The sequence below is a fragment of the Barbus barbus genome, assembly GCF_936440315.1.
Source record: "Barbus barbus genome assembly, chromosome: 37".
In the NCBI taxonomy this organism is placed as follows: domain Eukaryota; kingdom Metazoa; phylum Chordata; class Actinopteri; order Cypriniformes; family Cyprinidae; genus Barbus; species Barbus barbus.
The window spans coordinates 6454957-6475717 of record NC_136715.1 but is presented as its reverse complement, the minus strand read 5'-3'; the positions used below and the strand labels follow the sequence as shown (position 1 = coordinate 6475717).

The 20761-nt window shown below is 36.1% G+C and overlaps 2 protein-coding genes across 2 annotated transcripts; both read left to right on the top strand.

Moving 5' to 3' along the window:
* The first annotated feature begins 917 nt into the window (after positions 1–917).
* Positions 918–6508, top strand: LOC306856536 (uncharacterized protein). Its single transcript, XM_079395881.1, has 11 exons — positions 918–1006; positions 2298–2594; positions 3263–3313; positions 3448–3495; positions 3597–3650; positions 4651–4741; positions 5015–5066; positions 5188–5260; positions 5653–5739; positions 6110–6159; positions 6261–6508. Exons 1-11 carry the CDS (start codon positions 952–954, stop codon positions 6297–6299), a joined length of 897 nt encoding a protein of 298 aa, XP_079252007.1. The 5' UTR covers positions 918–951; the 3' UTR covers positions 6300–6508.
* Positions 6509–10606: 4098 nt separating this feature from the next.
* LOC306856814 (uncharacterized protein) lies at positions 10607–19859 on the top strand. The gene is made up of 10 exons (XM_079396294.1): positions 10607–10822; positions 11104–11151; positions 11235–11534; positions 15886–15942; positions 16190–16265; positions 16509–16574; positions 16662–16734; positions 18993–19094; positions 19451–19500; positions 19659–19859. The coding sequence occupies exons 1-6, from the start codon at positions 10768–10770 to the stop codon at positions 16513–16515; spliced, it is 543 nt and encodes a 180-aa protein (XP_079252420.1). The 5' UTR covers positions 10607–10767; the 3' UTR covers positions 16516–16574; positions 16662–16734; positions 18993–19094; positions 19451–19500; positions 19659–19859.
* Positions 19860–20761: the final 902 nt, after the last annotated feature.

Sequence of the window (20761 nt, the reverse complement as noted above, 5' to 3'; positions counted from 1 at the left end):
CCAGTAAGTACAATGTACAGGTTTAGTTGTGCATAAACTGAACTCCAGGATATAGAAACATGATAATAAAGTCTGTATCTCTGCAGGTTCTGCTGATGTTCTCACAGAACTGAACTACACCTCTGGCCAGCTAGAAACAACATCTCTTTTAACTTCTTCTGTGTGTTTAAATCATGGATGACCTGTTTACTTTCTTCACTTGTTGCCTCTAAAGACAAAAAATGATATGTACAGAAAAATAATACAGTACTGTATATACTACTGAATTCATATACATAGACAGAATCTGTGGAGCACCCCCCCACACATTGATTTTGTCAATTGATATTTTAAATTGATAAAATTTGTTAAATGAAAGTCGTCTGTGGAGTTAAATGATGCAGATACACCCACAAGATCAGTGATTGGTATAGATCTGAGGCTTAAGAAATATAAAATCTAATTTACAAGTACAAGAGTTTTTAACAAAGTTGCAGCATGGTATAATCAATTTCATAAAATTAGCATAGTGCCTTACTTGTTTAATTTGTGTTATTTTCACTTTAAGTTGTCTGATCAAAGAGCAACTGATTGCTTGACGTTGTCTGCTTGTTTTATGCATTAATGAGCAAACATATACCTAATAAAGAGACTATAAAGTGAATAATGTATTCCACATTCTTAATTTTGATATTATGATCTAGTGCTTTTTAAGAGTATTAATGGTACAGGTGTTTTTGGCACATTTAAATGTTACTTTTACAAAACTACCTTCCTTCTTTTAGTGTGATTCTTTACCCCAGATCTGTCACTTGTTAAAGTGAATATAGCTGTACATGTGATCTCACGACCCATGTTCATCTTCATTGAAATGATCACACAATGCATTAAATAGTTTGTGGTCTGATGTACCGCTTCCTAATTCACCCATTGTGAGAGTCTCATTCAGTCTCTTTTCTCACACTCGCAGTTATGGAGTTGTTCATCTTCATAGTTTTTCAGCTCCTGATGGAGTTTCAGTCTTACAGTAAGTAATGTATATTGTTTAATTTTGATTAAATACTGTATGTCCAACATATTTCAGCATTTGTCTTCAGTACGTTTTAGTAATACTGCACACACTTGAACCTACAACTTCTCTGCTTATTATAGGCGTATTAGTTTTACATTAGCCATGTCATGAATAGTCATTACCTGACTGAAATAACCCGATTAAACATTTGAGTTCCTAGAAATAAGAAGCTTATATTAACTGGATTTGGTCGTGTAAACACCCTTGCAATATCCACTGTAGTATTCATTTACGTCTGCACATGTTCATATGAAAGTAATTCCAGGTGATTTGATTGAGAAATTGAGAAAAGTGCAGATATTGAAAATACACATTTTTAGGGGTCCAGACATTGGATTTTAAAAATTATTTTAATATGTTCCTTGAGGCTCACTTATAATGTTAATAAGGTTTTGTGCATGCTGGTTTTATAGCATCAAATAACTAAAACAAAACTTGTTAGAAAAATCAATTAAATACAGAATCTAAATGACAGAAACCGTCATTGGTAAAAATTTATTTGAAGTGTAATTTTTATTTTGGCTCGAACTAAAAATGTCCCATTCGTTTACATGCGTCACGATCACAGTCTATGATTCAGTGTCAAACGCTGCACATTTTGCATGTCTTCTTTGTCTGTGTCAAGGTGCACACAGCAGGGAGGTACAAGGGCCGCGTAGACGAGGACGTAACTCAAATAATAGCCTTTACTGAACACATCAAGGAAGGGCAAGACAAGGCTTACAGACAGGAAACACCGAGGGAGGGGGGGGGGGGGGGGGGGGGGGGGGTAACAAGTAGATCAGACGAAATCAAACTGAATAGACAGGACTATAAATACACAGGTAAATCATAGATAATGAGACAAACAAGGATGGACAAGAATTAACTAATGATTACATTTAACAAGGACAGGAAACAAACCAAATAAGGAAACATGAGGCGGGAACACATGACACACGACAGAGGACTGACAGTCTGCTACTCATTTTATAATATGTAGGACATGCAAGTAATGAAATATGATGTTTTACAAAGACTACATGTAAAAAGATCAAGAGAAAATTAGATTTCTCATGTCATGATGCCTTTAAAGTAATGAATTAATAAATAAATAATTGTTTCCATACATGAAAATAAATTAACAAATTCATATTTTCAAATCCCTCATGTCCAAAATTTAAACCAAAACATGGACCATAGTTTTTATGCATGTAAACATGGTCTATAAAGAGATTTAATGACTGATTGATCTGTTTTGTTGCAGAATTTCCTCGTGTAAAAGTATCTCCAGATGTCATAAGAGAGTCCAGCTCAGTGAAGATCAGCTGTGAGACGCCAACAGGTGCTCCTGTGAATCAGTGTTATTTCTACATAAACAGAGAAGAGAAGAATATAAAAAACAGTTGGAAATGTGAGCTGGATCTCACTGGTGCTGAAGTGCTCAGATGGGCAGCTGTAAAATCACCTGAATCACTCAACATTTACTGTTACTACACAACAAATGAGCTTGGCTCATCCATACCATCATCTGATTCTGATCCTGCCACAGTGATGGTTCTAGGTGAGCTATTTCACTGCTGTTCTTCTGTATTAGAAACTTTTATTCCAGTGTTTTTACTAACCATGGGTTATTTTACTTTAAACAGATTCACTTGAGAAATCCATCATCAATTAGTGATGATGATGTTACACCTATAGGGCACTTCTGGACGGGTTGGATATTATTTGTAAAGATCCTTTTAATAGAGTGTAAGGGTAAATATTACTACTCTTAGGTATTAATATGCATATAATGTCCTTTATGGAGTGAAGAAGGTATAAAGGTCTCCCTTTGAGGTTACTGTCCCAGTGACAAGCTGTTGTAGCCCTAAAGGTACATGTTTTGTACATTTGTTCTGGCAGTGTATATTATTGAACCAATTAACACCATGAAACATCACTAAATTCATCAAATAAAATTTTAATTGCGCAGTTGAGTAATTGAGTTTGTAATTCAGTTGTAAGTCAGGCTGTATTAGCTGTTGTACCCCTAAAGCTACATCACTAAATTCATCAAATCAATTGTTAATATTAATGTTTGTGTTGTTGTTTTCCCTCCAAAACCATACATTACTAAAGGACAAATATATATATATATATATATAAAATATTATTATATGCAAGCTTTGCTTTAAAGTTTGATAATAATAAAAAATTACTCTCTATAACGCTGGGAAATTCTCTCTGTAGTTTCAACATCGACCACCACTGAACAAACTCCTACAACAGCCATGAAAACCTGTGAGTAATTGAGTTTAAATCAGTTATTCTTACTCCATTCTGAAAGTCCTGAAAATGACAATCATTCTTTTAAGCTCATTCAAGCATTTACTATACGGTACACCACCACACAATTCACAATGTCTTTTCATCAGCATTAACTGTAATGTCCACTTCTGAGACTACAACATACCGGAAAACTAGTAAGTTGCTAATAATAGCTTTTCTGGTTATACTAGAATAAATCTGAGAAATGATTTCCTTTTGAAAACTGATTGCCCTTGAGATGTTATTTTTATATTAGCAGACCTCCAATCCAAGACAAACACGCCAACCAGTACAGCAAAGAAAATATTGTGTAAGTTCATCCACTCTTTCTCTATGGTAAAAGTCACTATGTAGAATGAATATGTTGGATTCAAAAGTTCAAATATAGCTGGGAATTATTTTCAAAGTTTATTGGTACATCAGTAACTCATAGTGGTAGTTCCTGAATATAAGCAGTAAACACCGAGAATTCAACAAAGACTCTCATGATTATGCTGCTTAACACTAGAATGTCCGAATGTCAGAAAATGGCGAGGGCCAGAATGCATTACATGATTTTTGCCCAGAATTACACTCTGGATACAATGATGCTATAGTTGGTTAAAGTCAGAGCACATTTGTTTTGACAGATTTCATAGGAAATCGTGTAGTGTATGATGGTCACTTTTTTTCAGTCTGAGGATATCAAACATGTTTGATATTTTTGTGCTGATTTTAGAGCTGTCCCAATTCAGAGGCTGCATCCTTCGAAGGACACATAATTTAAAGTCATGTCTTCAAAAGTTGTGAAGACAAAGGTCATGTCTTAAAAGGCTGTGTCAGGCAGAGTGTTGTTAGATCGGACTGTCTAGCCTACGAAGTAAATACAGGTGTGAATGGGGTCTGAAATGTTTTGATCTACTTTCAGATGTAGTTGAAAATGTTTTTGACCGGATTGCTTTTATAGTGTAACGCTCACGTGGTCAAATGCAAACAACAACTAAAGACCGCCTCCTTTCTGCCTACTGATCTAAGTCTTAAACATTAGAGGATGTGTTGTTGAAGTACGAACAGATGGGATTTAAACTTTGCAGACTGAATTCAGATGTCTGGTTTGAAGTTGGAAAATGTTCTCTTACCAGTCCTGATTTAAACACAAACTAACACAGAATAAATTATTTGATCATTACACACAACAAAAATAAAACAAATCTTTCTCATTTTTTTGTGTCACTTCAATTATCAGGTGGACTGATGTATCTACAGCGTCCATATTCAATATGATAATACACATAAACATGTATTAAAGTGTTTGTTTTGTTTTGACACAGATACATTGTTAATAGTGGTGGTCTCCATTGGTATCACTGTAATTTTGTCTGGACTCGTGGGACTCATCTGTCTGTGCTGGTTTTCATGTAAGTATTTTAATGTCAATTTATTTAATAACACACAACTGAAATTCAACCAAAGTGATACACAGCAATATAATGCAGCTCAACATTTTCTAGGTAAAAAAAGAAGAAAACAGTAAGTATTTTTCATGCATTCAATTCAGTAGTCTGTGATATTTTGTTTATCTTTTTAGCAAAACATATTTTTTTAATCCAGTATCTGTATCTGTAGATGTTTAGCTTCCTATCTGGTATATGCATACATGAAAAGGTCTCATATATAACAATATTTAATTCTTAGCAATAAAATGAGATCAATAAAACCAGATGCACCCATTCAAGAAACTGGTATAGTGAGTATCTGTGCATTTAAAATCTTTAAAATCATGAATTAACATATATATTTCTAATATATCATAGCGAGTAAGAATGGCTGAAAGGAACTTGACCTAAATTACTGGTTATGTTATTTAGAGTTGTTCTGGGCCTGGAGAGACACATTCTCTGATCACTTCTGTACCAGAAGCATCTCAGCCCATATCTGGAGGTAAGAGAACATCATTCTCAAGAAATGATCTCAGATAAATTAAAAACAAAGTAGCTCATCACCAACTGATACTTATAGTTAGAAACATTGTTCAGTGACCACAGCTTCTCAGAGCCATTTCCCCTTCAAGCCTTCTGCAGATCAGTATTATTACGCGTCTTCTCTTAAAGGAACAGTTCACACAAAATTGAAAATCATTTACATAGAAGTCTCATACAAATAGTGCAAACAACTTAAGTTTAATATTCCAAGTCTTCAGAAGTCATACAAAGCTCTTTTCCTTTCATCGTGCAGACTGCTGCAGTGATGATGTATTTTTGCAGGCCAATCCAGAAGTCAGCATATACATATTTGTTTTTAATTTTCCTCTCCATCATGCTGTTCTTTCAAAGGCCTCGAACACCCAGAGCCGCATCAGGACCGCACACCAGATCCCACATTACACATTATGCCTGTAAATTTAATTTACCAGCCCTCGGGTAAGGAAATATTTAATTGTCATATCATGAGGAATCAAATCAAGAATCAGTCTATTTCTTTCACTTAAGAGTGGTTTCACAACTCAAAACTTCATCACTAGCACAAAAGCTACATGCCCACCTTTAGGTGTTGAGAAACTCAGCTGCCCAAACACAGTGAGCTAGTATGGAGGAAGTGGGACAAATATTAAATTCATCACAACACTGTTGCACAGAATGAGTCTGAGAATAGATTATTCCACTGTGCAAAGTGTCAAAGTTTTAAATATATATGTCATGAAGTTTTCGGACAGAGACCTTGTTCAACCAGGCCAACACATATTTGTTAAATTGATATGACTGGTTTAAATGGTTCTGCATTGCATTACAGATGGTTTGATCGATAAACAACAGAAACAGGGAAATCCAGAAGAAAAGGAGGTATGTATGTACGAACACTTTCACACACCAAACACACAAACACATAACTGTTCATCTTGAATAAAATACTAACACATTTACTTTCTTTCTTCTTTCTTAAGAATGTTTATCACCTGTACAGCACGATCCCTGAAAACTAGTACTCTCAACAGTTTGGTGAAAATGCACTGATGAGTCAAGTCTTGTTTCATGATTTATATCCATTAAAGTGTCTTTACTTGCAGACAAACAGATTTTAATTTTCATCATTTATGCACTGTGACCTCTTCTGTGGCAGGGCCCACTTGCCTATTACTGCCTTGTAAGAAGAGCTTACTATACAATAAAGGCTGAAATAAAAATGTTAAGTTAAATTGATTTTTTTTTTTTTTTTTTTTTGCACAAACATAATTTCAATATACAGCCATGTGAAAAAGTTAGGACTCCCTATTGAATTTCATGGTTTTCTGTATCAGGATATAATAAAAAATTATCTGGTCCTTGGAAAGTCTTAAAATTTGGAAACAACTCAGATGAACAACGTCACATGACATATCACACCATGTCATTATTTGTTTAAATTAGGATACTTAAACAGTTTTTATAAAAATGCAATAAATATATAACACACATTACTGGTGTGCATCTTGAGACAGGCAATGGCAATGACATTAAGATCTGTCAGAGCAAGTTATTTTCAGTTACGACAGCTCAAACATGCATTTTAGTCTGGGACTAGCCTTGTGAAACTGGGAGACAGAGCTTAAAATACAGTTTACATACAGATTACAGAATATGATAAAATGAATGACAAAGTGACTTAATTACATGGAACAGTTAATTCTGAATTGATATGCCAGGAGTGACGACATATAGGCTAACAAGTGCAAACTGCATCTGCAAAATGGAAGTAAATACAAATGAAAACTCACCATCAGAACAGGCAGAAACACTAAAGTACTACAGACTGAAACATTACCAGTTTGTAAGTCAAGCAGGACTTGATGCTTTTCACGGATTGAAGCTACTTTTCTGATTCTTTGCTCTTCTTTAAACGGATAGTCTGATGAACTCAGGGCTTTCCACCACAAGCCGTTTAGGACCACAACGGAGCCATTTTTGCACCGTCACAGCAAAGATGATCTCTGACGCCACCTTTTTCTCAGCTTTCACTTGTTGTTGTTGTTAGGCCTCTAAAGTATAAAACCAAGCAGGATGTTAAAACTGCACAATGTTGTAAAACATTTGATTAGTAGTAGTGTATAACTGAAAGAAGGTGGGTCCTAAGTATTTGGACATTTTAAGTTTACATTCAAGCTAAAACGTTGAATTCATATTTAAGACCATTTATCTAGCCAAAAACGTGAATTACAAAAATTAATTACTAATGTAAAAACATTACTACTACTACTGATGCTAATAATAATAATAATATCCTGCTGGTTTATCTTTCTAATGGTCACAGTTCTGCTGACCAAAAATCAACGTTGATTCAATATTTGTCTTTTCAACACTGAAAAGCATTGAATTATCAACATTGTTCCAATATTATTTAGCATTGAATTTTCAACCTCAACCAAAATGATGATTCTGATGGAATTTCAACATTGAATCAATGTCACCTTGCTATCTGGGGTGTTTCCGGTGATGCGTGTTTTGAATAAGAAACGCGTGCCCTCACGGAGTTGATCGGGTAAGTATTTTCAGCGTTTAACAACTTAAATTATGCCCTGCTCCACACACTAAATGATTATAATCCGCCAGAGAGGACCGCGACTGCAACGCATCGTCATTTGGACTACTGTAGTACTGCTCTTTGACATTTCTGCAATAAATTCTTGTGATTACAAGTGTCTGTCTGTTATGTTTTTCTTATAGACTGTATACTTTATACACTTGTTCTTCGTAAAAAATAAAACATTTTCAATGCAATTCGTTTTTTATTGCACAGTTACATGGCCTGTGAATTCTAAGGCTGATTTTCTATTCAGTTTAATGTACTTTATTGGCATAATAAAGTGAGAGTGAACGTCAGGAAAGCAGCCGGTCCTGATGGGATAACCGGCCGTGTTCTGAGGTCCTGCGCCGATCAGCTCGCTGGTTTGTTCACTTCCATTTTTAATGAGTCCCTTGCTACCTCCGTGGTTCCCACTTCATTCAAAAAATCCATTATTATCCCTGTGCCAAAGAACAATAAACCCTCTTGCCTGAATGATTATCGCCCAGTTGCCCTCACATCTATAGTCATGAAGGTTTTTGAGAGACTTGTAAAGAGCCACATCTGCTCCTCCATCCCTGATACTTTGGACCCTCTTCAGTTTGCCTATCGCCCAAATAGATCCACGGACGATGCCATTTCTCACGTTCTCCACTCTTCCCTCACACACTTGGACAGCAACAATGGGAATTATGTAAGGCTGCTATTCATTGACTATAGCTCAGCTTTCAACACTATAGTCCCCATCAAGCTGGCATCTAAACTCACAGACCTCGGCCTAAACTCCTCACTCTGTGACTGGATTCAAGACTTCCTCACCGGCAGACCTCAAGTGGTGAAAGTTGGCCAGTTCACCTCAAACTCCATCACCCTGAACATAGGAGCCCCACAGGGCTGTGTCCTGAGTCCCCTGCTTTACTCTCTCTACACGCATGACTGCGTGTCCTCTCATAGCTCCACATCTATTGTCAAATTCGCTGATGACACTGTGGTTCTGGGCCTCATCTCCAACAACGATGAGACCGCATACTTGGAGGAGGTAGGGAGACTCACATCATGGTGCCAGGACAACTGTCTCTCTCTGAATGTGGGGAAAACTAAAGAGCTGATCATGGACTTTAGGAAGAGACAGCAGCAGCCCTACTCTCCTCTCAGGATCAGTGGGACCCCTGTGGAGAGGGTGAGTAGCTTCAAGTACCTCGGTGTAAACATCTCCGAGAACCTGACTTGGACTACACACATCCAAACACAGGTTAAGAAAGCCAGGCAAAGACTGTACCATCTGCGACAGCTGAGGAAATTCAGGGTCTCACCAGCAATCCTGAAAACTTTCTATTCAGGGACCATAGAAAGTGTATTGACTCAGTGCATCTCAGTGTGGTATGGAAACAGCTCCAATCAGGACTGCAAAGCTCTACAGAGAGTTGTGCGCTTAGCTGAGCGCATCTCAGGGTCTGCTCTCCCCTCTCTGCAGGACATCTACCTCAAACGCTGCAAAAACAGAGCTGTTAAAATCTTCAAGGACTCAAATCACCCTGGTAACCGTCTATTCACTTTGCTTCCATCTGGTAAGCGCTTCCGTAGCCTGATGGCAAAAACTGAGAGACTTAGGAGGAGCTTCTTCCCCCAGGCCACCAGGCTCCTAAACTCTAACTCTGTGTCATAACATCACTTGACTCCATGTAATATCACCATATCAATAAGTTATTCATAATTTTTCTCCATGTAAATATCATATCAATAAGCTATTCATAATTTTTCTCTACCTCATATTGCTGCTATTCAAATACCCTGTACAACTTTTTGCACATTATTTTTTGCACATTCCTCTCATTACTATTTGTCAACAACATACTGACCTGCACATTTATATTTATATATTTTTTTATCTTATTTTATCTTATCTTTTATTTTATTTTATGTTTGTACTTCTTCTTAATATTTGTATTCTTTATAATTGCACTGTCCTTGGAGCGGACCTGACCTACATTTCACTGCTGGTTATACTCTGTATAATTGTGTATGTGACAAATAAAACTCTTGAATCTTGAGTAAAACAGAGGAGAGCAGATTTTTTTTTGATTTTTTGAAATTTGTGTACACATTACCAAAACATTTCACAAAAGGAATAATGGCAATTATAGTAAATGCAATAATATCAAATATTAATATTCTGTATTGGATCTGGGCTATATGAGGCTCAGGTGTGGCTCAGATTTGGGGATTCTGGTTTACTTAAGGCTGAGGTACCAATAATAAAACCTGTTTTGTTAAGGGTGATTACTGACTGAGATTCAGGCCGGTTATGGCCCACGTGTGGCCCTTGTCTTTAATCCAGTTCTGGACCACTTCAGGGCCGTCATTCTTTGCGGTACTTGGGCCGAGGGAAAAGTGATTGTCTGGCCCGGAGCTGGGCCAGAAAACATTTACTATGTGGGTTGCTACAGTGCGTGAACAAGGAGACGAAGGAGCGCTGAGACGTGGGAGATTCACATTCGACAAGATAGCCAGTAACACACAGGCAGCGCAGGGTGTAGACAATTCAATACCAGACAGGAAACACAGGGCAGAACACACTATAAATACTAAACATAACGAGGGGAAGACTAGACACACTTGGAACCAAATTAACTGATAATCAAACAAAACGAAGACAGGAAACAGGAAGGACCAAATATGGGCATGTGGGGAACAAACCACAAGACACAACAAACACAAGTCTGACAACAACACCGGTAACTCTGACAATGAGCAAACAAAACCGCTATACTAAGGTTTGTAGTGCAGAGTCTCATGAACACTGTCATCTTCATAAAATGACTGTACAAAGTGGATGGTTTCCTGTGTTTTGATGTGTTACTTCCTAATTCACATATTGTGTGAGTCTCGTCTCTTTTCTCACACTCGCTGTAATGAAGTTGATCGTCATTATAGTGTTTCAGCTCCTGATGGAGGTTCAGTCTTACCGTAAGTGATCTCTATTTTTTAAAGTTGATTAAATACTGTATGTTCACATTTGAAGTGAAGAAAGTATAAAATATTTTTAACATGTTGATCAGTAGGCCATATGTGAATTAACCTGACATTTCCGTTTTGTTGGCAAATATTTTGTATATTCAGCAGTTGTCTTATTTGGGTTTTAGAACGCTAATATATGTGATACATATCAGAGTATTCTTGTGCCTGTGAAACATTGACCACGAGGAGATGTAATGTAGTGATTGATCTGTTTTGTGTTGTTTCAATAGGCATCAATACACCATCTCACTCTCCTCCTGCCACAGTGACGGTTCTAGGTGAGATATTTCACTGCTGTTCTTCTGGTTTGGAAACTGTTTCTGAAGTGTTTTTAGTAACTGGATCATTTTTCTTCAAACAGATTCACTTCAGAAACCCTTCATCAGTGTTAGTGATGATGAAGTCCAGCTCATCATATCATGTGAAATACCACTTTCAGTCCGAGCTGATTTCATCTGTAGTCTCTACACTGAGGATGATGTTCTTCTGTATCAGCGTGTCTCTCAGAGGAGACAGTCTGGAGAGAGTCTTTGTATGTTTTATTTAAGTCATAGTGAACTCTTCACACGATCAGTGAACAGCAGACAGCTGATCTGTGTTTATTCACTCAAAACTCAACCTGAGATCAGATCACCACACAGTGACACATACACCATCAGAGGTTAGTTATCACTGTTATCATTAAAAAAATAAATAAATATTAGCACATGACACCTATATATGGAAGCCCGTTCCTGCCACCTTAAAAAAATATATAATTCTGTAAATCATAATAATGAGATACTTTCTCATAATTATGACTTAGTATCTCGTTATATTGATTAACTTTCTCGTAATAATGACTTAGTTTCTCGTAATAATTACTTATTTTCTCGTTATAATGAGAAACTTTCTCGTAATAATGACTTGCTCCTAAAAAAATAAATAAAGACTTACTCTGCGCATGCGCAAAGCATGAGTGGCGGCACGCTAGCGACATCTGCTGGTCAAAGCCATGCAGGAACACCGCAAACGTCGCTTGTTCTGTAATCTAAAGCTGTATAATCTATCATTACATAACGATTTCAGATCAATTATCTGCATGTAGTCTTTTGTTACTCTGCCAGACAATGAAGTTCATGGCTTCAGATATAGAGGACTATATTCCAACAAAAATCACACGCATTTTATGAAGAAATGAAAGCCATTACACAAACTTAACGAATAGATGTTCATTTCGATGATTTGTTAGTTTTTATTAGCTGTCACTTTCATGCATCACATGCATAAGCCCACAATGTTTATACAGTAGCCCAATCTCGTCTCCCTAGCACAAAGCATCATTGTTCGTTACCATAGCAACCGCTTGGTCTTCAGCATCCCACACCGCTTCTTGCAGGACATGTGAACGTGAAAAATACTTAATGTGGCTTAAAGTACAATGACTAATTCAGGATACAGTATTATTGATCATGCATACAGGCAAGCATAAGAACTCAGAATTTGAACACAACACCCAAAGTTGCATGTTAAGTGTTTTCCTATAGAAAACCGTTATAGAAAATGCTGCATAAGAGTTGCTGTTTTGCGTTGCATTCGTATTTTGGGTCCACCTGAATGCCTGTATATACAGTGTAGGAGCCATTTATATTCACCTTTTAGATGGGTTAATTTAGCTATTACTCATTTTAGCCACTTGGGGGAGTATTGCACTGAGTGGCACGTCACTGGGAGTTGGGTATATTTACAGGTGTGGCAATTAGTTAGGGAAAGGTGTGTATGGTGGGGAACACACGGTTCTTACCGTAGCCGTGAGCACCCATTCCACCAACAGCACAACAGCATTTTATTAACACTGGGTGAAGTACCATTTTATGTAAAATACCCTTTTTCTACTTTTATAATAAACGGGAACATCACCCAAAGAGAGCTAATGACTGGATTTAGGATCTTTCTGCTACGTGTTAAGAACACCATCCCATCCATGCCGAGGCTTATAGGATAGCCTCCACATACAGTATGCATAATAATTAAGTTATGTACTGAATTTGGCTCAATCTGTCTTTGTACTTCAAGCCACGTTAAGCATTTTTCACGTTAAGCTTCTGTCCTGCAAGAAGAGTGTGGGATGCTGAAGACCAAGCGGTTGCCCTGGTAACGAACAATGATGCTTTGTGTTTTTGAAATGAGATGGCTTACTGTATGAAGCATGTGATGCGTGAAAGGGACAGCTAATAAAACTAATAGATCAATGAAATAGACATCTATAAATTAAGTTTATATACATAATGGCTTTAATTTCTTCATAAAATGCCTGTTTTTTTTAACTGAAATATTAGTCTGGAATGTTTGAAGCCGTAACTATCTGGCAGAGTAACTTGCTGGTACGTGCTACAAATTAACAAGACTACATGCAGATAATTGATCTGAAATCGTTATTTAATGATAGATTATACAGTTTTAGATTACAGAACAAGCGATGTTTGCAGTGTTCCTGCATGGCTTTGACCAGCAGATGTCGCTAGCGTGCCGCCACTCATGCATTGCGCATGCGCGGAGTAGGTACTATATACTATATAATTCTTACTTTAACTCTAATTATCCAATATTATTAATTAATTTGAAATCACGAAGGAAGATTGGTCAATAAAAAAAGTCAAGTCAGTATATCCAAAACAAAAAAATTAATATGACAAAAATGGAAAGATAATATGTGTAATAAGTCTGGATGGACATTTTTTTATAAAGACCTTTTCAATAGGTTGTACAACACCAAAAAGGACAAATATACAAAATATAGGAAAGAGTTGAGTGTTGTTGATCATAATCCCTGGGGCGCAACATATTGACAATGATTCTAGCAGTTGTGTGATGTTGTCAGACACTGAATCAGCATAGTAATATGTTGTGAACTCTTGATTCTTATGCTGAAAATGTAAATCCTTTTCAGAAAAAAAATAGTGTGTGTGTAACTTTGAGGTGAATAATCTGATACATACATAGTCAGAATTGTTGGTAATGTAAATATGATCAAAGAAGGCTGTGAAAATTAATCTGCATTGTTAATCCTTTTGATCTTTTATTGAAAAAAAATCACAAAAATCTAACCATTCATTGGAGAATTAGAATTTAAAATGGGAGGAAATATCATTATGAAATAAGTGTTTTTCTCTAATACACATTGGACACAATTAGGGGAAGTCGTGGCCTAATGGTTAGAGAGTCGGCCTTGTAATCAAAAGGTTGCGGGTTCGAGTCCCCGGCCGGCAGGGATTGTAGGTGGGGAGAGTGAATGTCCAGCGCTCTCTCCACCCTCAATACCACGACTGAGGTGCCCTTGAGCAAGGCACCGAACCCCCAACTGCTCCCCGGGTGCCGCAGCATAAATGGCTGCCCACTGCTCTGGGTGTATGTTCACGGTGTGTGTGTTCACTGCTGTGTGTGTGCACGTTGGATGGGTTAAATGCAGAGCACGAATTCCGAGTATGGGTCACCATACTTGGCTGAATGTCACTTCATTTTTTTTTTTTTTTCATTAACGGTACATCAAAATGTATTATTCAAAACATTTTGAAACCTCCATTTGCCAGTTTAACAGCTCTAAATTTTCTCCTATAATGCCTGATGAGTTTAGAGAACACCTGACAAGAGATCAGAGACCATTCCTTCATCCAGAATCACTCCAGATCCTTCAGATTCACAGCTCCATGACGGTGCTTCTTCTCTTCAGTTCACCTCACTCATTTTCTACAGGGTTCAGGTCAGAGGACTGGAATGGCCAGCAGAAGCTTGGTTTTGTGCTCAGTGACCCATTTTTGTGTTGTTTTTGAGGTTTGTGTTTGGATTATTGTACGGTTGGAAGATCCAAACATGGCCCATTGTAAGATTTCTAACAGAGTCAGTCACTTGTTAATTTTTTATCTGTTGGTATTTGATAGAATCCATGATGCCATGTGTCTAAACAAGATGCCCAGCACCTCCAGCAGAAATATAGGCCCACAACATCAAATATACAGCAGTATATTTCATTGTAATATGCATGGGGTACTTTTTATCCCTGTGTTCACCAAACCCATCTTGAGTGTTTGCTGCTAAAAAGCTCATTTTTTTGTTTCACCTGACCATAGAAGCCAGTCCCATTTGAAGTTCCAGCCGTGTCTGATAACTGAATATGCTGGAGTTTGTTTTTGGATGAGCTAGGAGAATTTTTCTTGAAATCCTCCCAAACAACATGTGATGATGTAGGGGCTGTTTGACAATTTTTTTAAGGTTTTCTGACCCCGAGACTCAACTACTTTCTGCAATTCTCCAGCTGTGATCCTTGAAGAGTCTTTAGCCACTCAAACTCTCCTTCTCACCGTGCATTAGGACGATATAGACACATGTCCTCTTCCAGGCAGATTCATAGCATTTTCTGTTGATTGGAAATTCTTAATTATTGCCCTGATGGTGAAAATGGGAATTTTCACTGCTCTAGCTCTTTTCTGAAAGCCACTTCACTAATTTGTGAAGCTCAATTATCTTTTGCTGCACATCAGAAATATATTCTTTGGCTTTTCTCATTGTGATGGATGATTAAGGGAATTTGGACTTAGTTTTTCCTCCTATTTATATTTCTGTGAAACAGGAAGCCACGGCTGGATAATTTCATGTTCATAATCACCCTGGAGTGCTCAAAATTGTAAATATGGATGGGAATATACTTCAGAGATATTTTACTCAGAAGAATTTCTAGGGGTAACAATTGTGTCCAACATGTATTCGAGAAAAACATTTATTTCATAATGAGATTTTCCCCCATTTTTAATTGTTTTAGTTCAATGAAAGGTTAGATGTTTGTTTTTTTTGTTTTTTTTAATAAAAGATCAAAAGGATTAATAATGCAGGTTTATTTTCAGAGCCTTCTTTGATCATATTTACCAAGGGTGCCAACAATTCTGAACACGTCTGTATATATATGTGTGTATATGTTTGTATGTGTATACTGCTATGTATAATCATCGTGATTTCACTTGAGGTCTTTTCTGTTGCAGATACTCTTGCTCATACTATGGCTCATACTGAAGGTCCACACACTCCACAGTACAAAGGTATTATAGTCATTTTCATCCATATTTGAATTGATTCTTGATCTCTGTAAAACATTTAGGCCTACTTCTTTCATGCACACACAAAAAACAAAACCAATCTACATGTACATTCCTTTTCAATATTCTTTTGTGTATCACTATCAGTAGTCAAATGGACCAACGTATCTAAAATGACCAAATTAAATAAAATAAATACACAATACACATAGATTAAAGTGTTTATTTTGTTTTGACACATTGTTTATAGTGCTGGTTTCCACTGGTGCTGCTGTAATTGTGACTGGACTCATGGGACTCTTCTGTGTGTGCCAGTTTGCAAGTAAGTATTTTAATGCCGATGTCAATTTTAAAGGAACAAAAGTTGATTATATAATGCAGTATCATTGTTTTCTAGGTAAAATAAGAAGAAAACTGTAAGTTTCTTTTAATGCATTCAATTTAGTAGTCAGTGATATGTACCTTTTTTTTTTTTTTTCATAAAAAATATTTTTGTAGTCTATAGGAGCTGTAAATGTTTAGCTTCTTATCTGATATATGCATGTATGAAAACATGCCATAAAGATCAGTATTTGACTCTTAGAAATAAAACAAGATCAATAAAACCTGGTGTGACCGGTCAAGGAATTGGTATGGTGAGTATCACTAAAATATTTACAATAATACATATTAAACTATAATTAATATCAACTTTCATAAGAGACTTGACTTATGTTGTTTAGAGTTGTTCTGGATCTGCAGAGACACATTCTCTAATCACTTCTGCACCAGCCACATCTCAGCCCATATCTGCAGGTAAGAGAACATCATTCTCAGGAAATGATCTCAGATAACCTAAAAGTGTAGTAGCTAACAGATCTCCCCATGTGAGCTTAAAGTTAGAAACAGAATTCACTGATTCAGCTTTTCAGAAATGGGTACTTCACAAGTCTTCAGCAGATCAGTATTATTAACCACATCTTCTCTTAAAAGGAACATTTCACACCAAAATGAAAATCATTTACCATAAACGTCTCATAAACGACAACAAACAACTTAAGCTTTATATTCAGAAGTCATATGAAGATCTTTTCCCTTCATCGTGTAGATTGTTGCAGTGATGAGGTATTTTTGTAGGCCAATCTAGAAGTCAGAATCACCTTTTTTGATCCCCTCAAATTTTGGATTACTGAAGAAAATAAGCTCTGTGAACAAAAATCTTATTTTTCTAACACATTTTGTTCACCATAATAATCTCCACAAATGAACAACTTGTATCAATTTTAAAGCCTAAAAAAAAAAAAAAAAAAAAAAAAAAAGAGCTTGTGTGAACCAAGGGCTGTTTCTGACCATTTTGTGTCCTAAGCAAGATCCCATGCCTTCCCTCCTCACAAATTAAACACTCAGCTAATATGTTTGATTTGATTATAATTTAATAATTATAATTTTACAAATTATATAAATACGTTCTTTTAATAAGCTTTGAAATTATCCCTCATCTTATGTACATTATGATTTAATTCCACACTGCAGTTGTCATTCATATTTGTCATCATAGTAAGCACAGTGGTTCAGCGTATCGAGTTATTTAGCAATGAAATGTTCACAGATTTCAACTACACAGTATCCAAATCTAAAACATTAGTTGTAAATTCATTTGTTTCCAGTTTATTTCTATTTTCTCCACACTATTGCCTCATTTCCCGATCACTAATAAAATAAAACATTTATTCCATGTTACCAAAAAAAAAAAAAAAAAAATAATAATAATATATAATATAATATATATATATATATAATTGTTTTTTTTATAACACCAATATCTAGACAAAAAATGTATTAAAGGGGTCATGAACTGCCTCTGTTTATTATTTTGTACTGTTCTCTGAGGTCCACTTATGAAGTTATTTTTTGTTATCAAGATTTGTACATCAAAAGCATCATCATTTAGAAGTAATAAGCTATTTTCTGTCCTGTTTTTGACCCACTTCATCAGAACGCTTTGTTTGAATAGGCGTGGCGGATCTTCTTCGGAGGCGGTGTTTATCCACACTATTACATCATAGAGTCGAATATTCCACAAGCTGTCTTTTTGGCAGACTGCCTTCAGTACAAGCTGTATTTAGACTAACGAGAAAGTTTTGAGTTCTGATACTTACAGGATGTTTTTATAGTACAAAGACCCCTTACATGTCATAAGATCAAGGGAATTTTGGTTTCTCAGTTCATGACCCCTTTAAATGAACAATAAATGAACAATAGTTATAATAAAACAAGTCCAAGCATGTATTCAATTATTAAGTTTACTTGGCATTCTAACAAAAATATCACAATTTTAATGCCTTTTCAGTGCACAAATATGAATTTAGTAAACCTTACCCTATCATTATGTAAACAAATGCTTTATTGACATGACATGTTTTAAACTTTAAGTTATGGGAAATTAATAATGGGATATAATATAGTTAAGATAGAATTACAGAATTATTAAAAAATATTTCAGATGAGATGTTTATTACTGATACTTTATTTCCACATGTGAATGAAACACTTTGTCTTTTCAGGAAATTCAGGACATTTTCTAAATGTATATCTTACAAGAAATATTTTGATTTTGGATTGCAGTCTTTCTGGTGACATTTTAAAAATGTGATTTTTATGCTAATATTCAGCTGTTTAAATGTACTTAATATGTGGTGAATTTTTGCTAAAATATGGTGTCATAAACCACAACCTTATTTCAGGCATTTAACCCAAAAACCCATTCCTCATTGACTTGAGGACAGTGGAACTGGAAATGCAAACTTATTTCTGGGTGTTGGTCTATCTATGAAAATGTCATCCCTCCAGCACTCCATACCTCTCACATCTATTTTGCAAATGCACTGATCCAATCATTGTCCATCATGTTTGGTATCAAGACATGCATTGATTGCGTTTTGTGTCATGGATGTCTAATGTGATGCATCTTAACACACCCAGTTTCAAGCTTTAAGTGAAGCCATTTGACATTTTTCCCTCTTATTTTGTACTGTTTTTACTATTACTTTCTTCATCATGCTATTCTTTCAAAGGCCTCGAACACCCAGAGTCACATCAGGACAGCACAGCAGATCCCACAGACACAAACACCCGCTCTATCATTACATCTATAAATCCAATTTACCAGCCCTCAGGTAATGAAATGTTTCTTTCGTTAAAGTGGTAATATCATGAGGAATCAAATCTTTGTTCTTTTCACATAAGAGTTGTTAATACAGGCCTATTATAAAAACACACTCTCCAATCCAAAACAGCATTTTTTATTCACACATTTACGTGTTCAAAATCAGTGCGCTGATTTGGAGGAATTGGGACAACTATTAAATTTATCACAATACTGTTGCACAGAATGAGTCTGAGAAGAGATGATAATGTCAAAAGTGTCAAAGCTTAAAATACACTACAGCGTTGAGAAGAGCTTGTTCATCAAGGCCAACACAAGTACTTGAATTGGTATGACTGGTTTAAAAGGTTCTGCATTGCATTACAGATGTTTTGGTCAATAAACAACAGAAAAGGGGAAATCCAGAGGAAAATGAGGTATGTGTGATTGTACATTGTCACACCCCAAACCCACGTAACCAAATGAGACATCCATCATGAACACAATACTGGTCCGTATACCAAGATACACGGACCAAATACTAACACATTTACTTCATGTGTGTATTTTCTGTCTTTCTTTCTTCTTCCATAAGAATGTTTATCACCTGTACTCCACGATCCCTCACAAACCAGTTCACTCGAATGCAGGAGATCAAGTCTACAGTTTGGTGAAGATGCATTGATGGAAGTTCAGTTCTACAGTGATCTCTGCTGTTGATTGTCTTCTTAAAACTGTATGTCACACAGCATGTAGCTTTCAAATATTAAAAAATTAAAGATGTCTTTAAATAGGTCACTGTTGTGTTATGTCTTTAGTTTATATGTCAGTCTTAGTCTGTCAAGACAGAATTGCTTGTGGTTTACGCCAACCCAACACTTCACAATTTGTCCATCCAGATAGGCACATCAACCATAACACCTTCCAGGACAGCCAGGAACCTTAGAGTTGTGATTGATGATCAGCTGAATTTCACAGACCACATTGTTAGAACTGCCCAGTCCTGCAGATTTGCCTTATACGGCATTAGGAAGATCAGTCCTTTCTATCGGAACATGCTACACAACTCCTTCAAGCTCTTGGTCTGTCAACAGAAAGAAAAGAAGCTGACAAAAGGATTGAATCCAGTATTTCATGATGATACAGGATATAAGCTATTTTTTTGTAGGCCGGTCATTTTTGACCATGAACACCACAAGTGTGATTTTCTTCCATTTTGTACAAAATAAATGTATTTCAGTTATGGGAAGTAGAGAAGTATTTGATAGAAATTCTTCACACACCTAGCGAGGTGTTGGGTTCCTTTGCAGTATGGAACAGTATAGAATTTAATTTTAGTAATTGCCCTATTCTGTTTCCTGAAATATATAATTAAACATTAAAATAAATTTGTTCGATTTTTTTCTCACTTCATCCCCGATGAATCATTTTGAACTTAAATAAAAAGTACTTTTTAAATGCATAAACAAATTTGTATGCCTAAAACATTCAAATTGAACAAATCCTCAAACTCTTACAAAAAACTGAAGCAGAGCGTGCTACATGGGTTTCATTATAAAGCCACTGGTGCTCATTGGATGTGGTGGAGGTAAAAAATCTAATTATATAGATGAAATACTTCCAAGGCACTCACGTGGTAAGATAAAAAGCCTTTAATGTACTGGGCTTAAATCATTACAAAATGGTTAAAAGTAGATC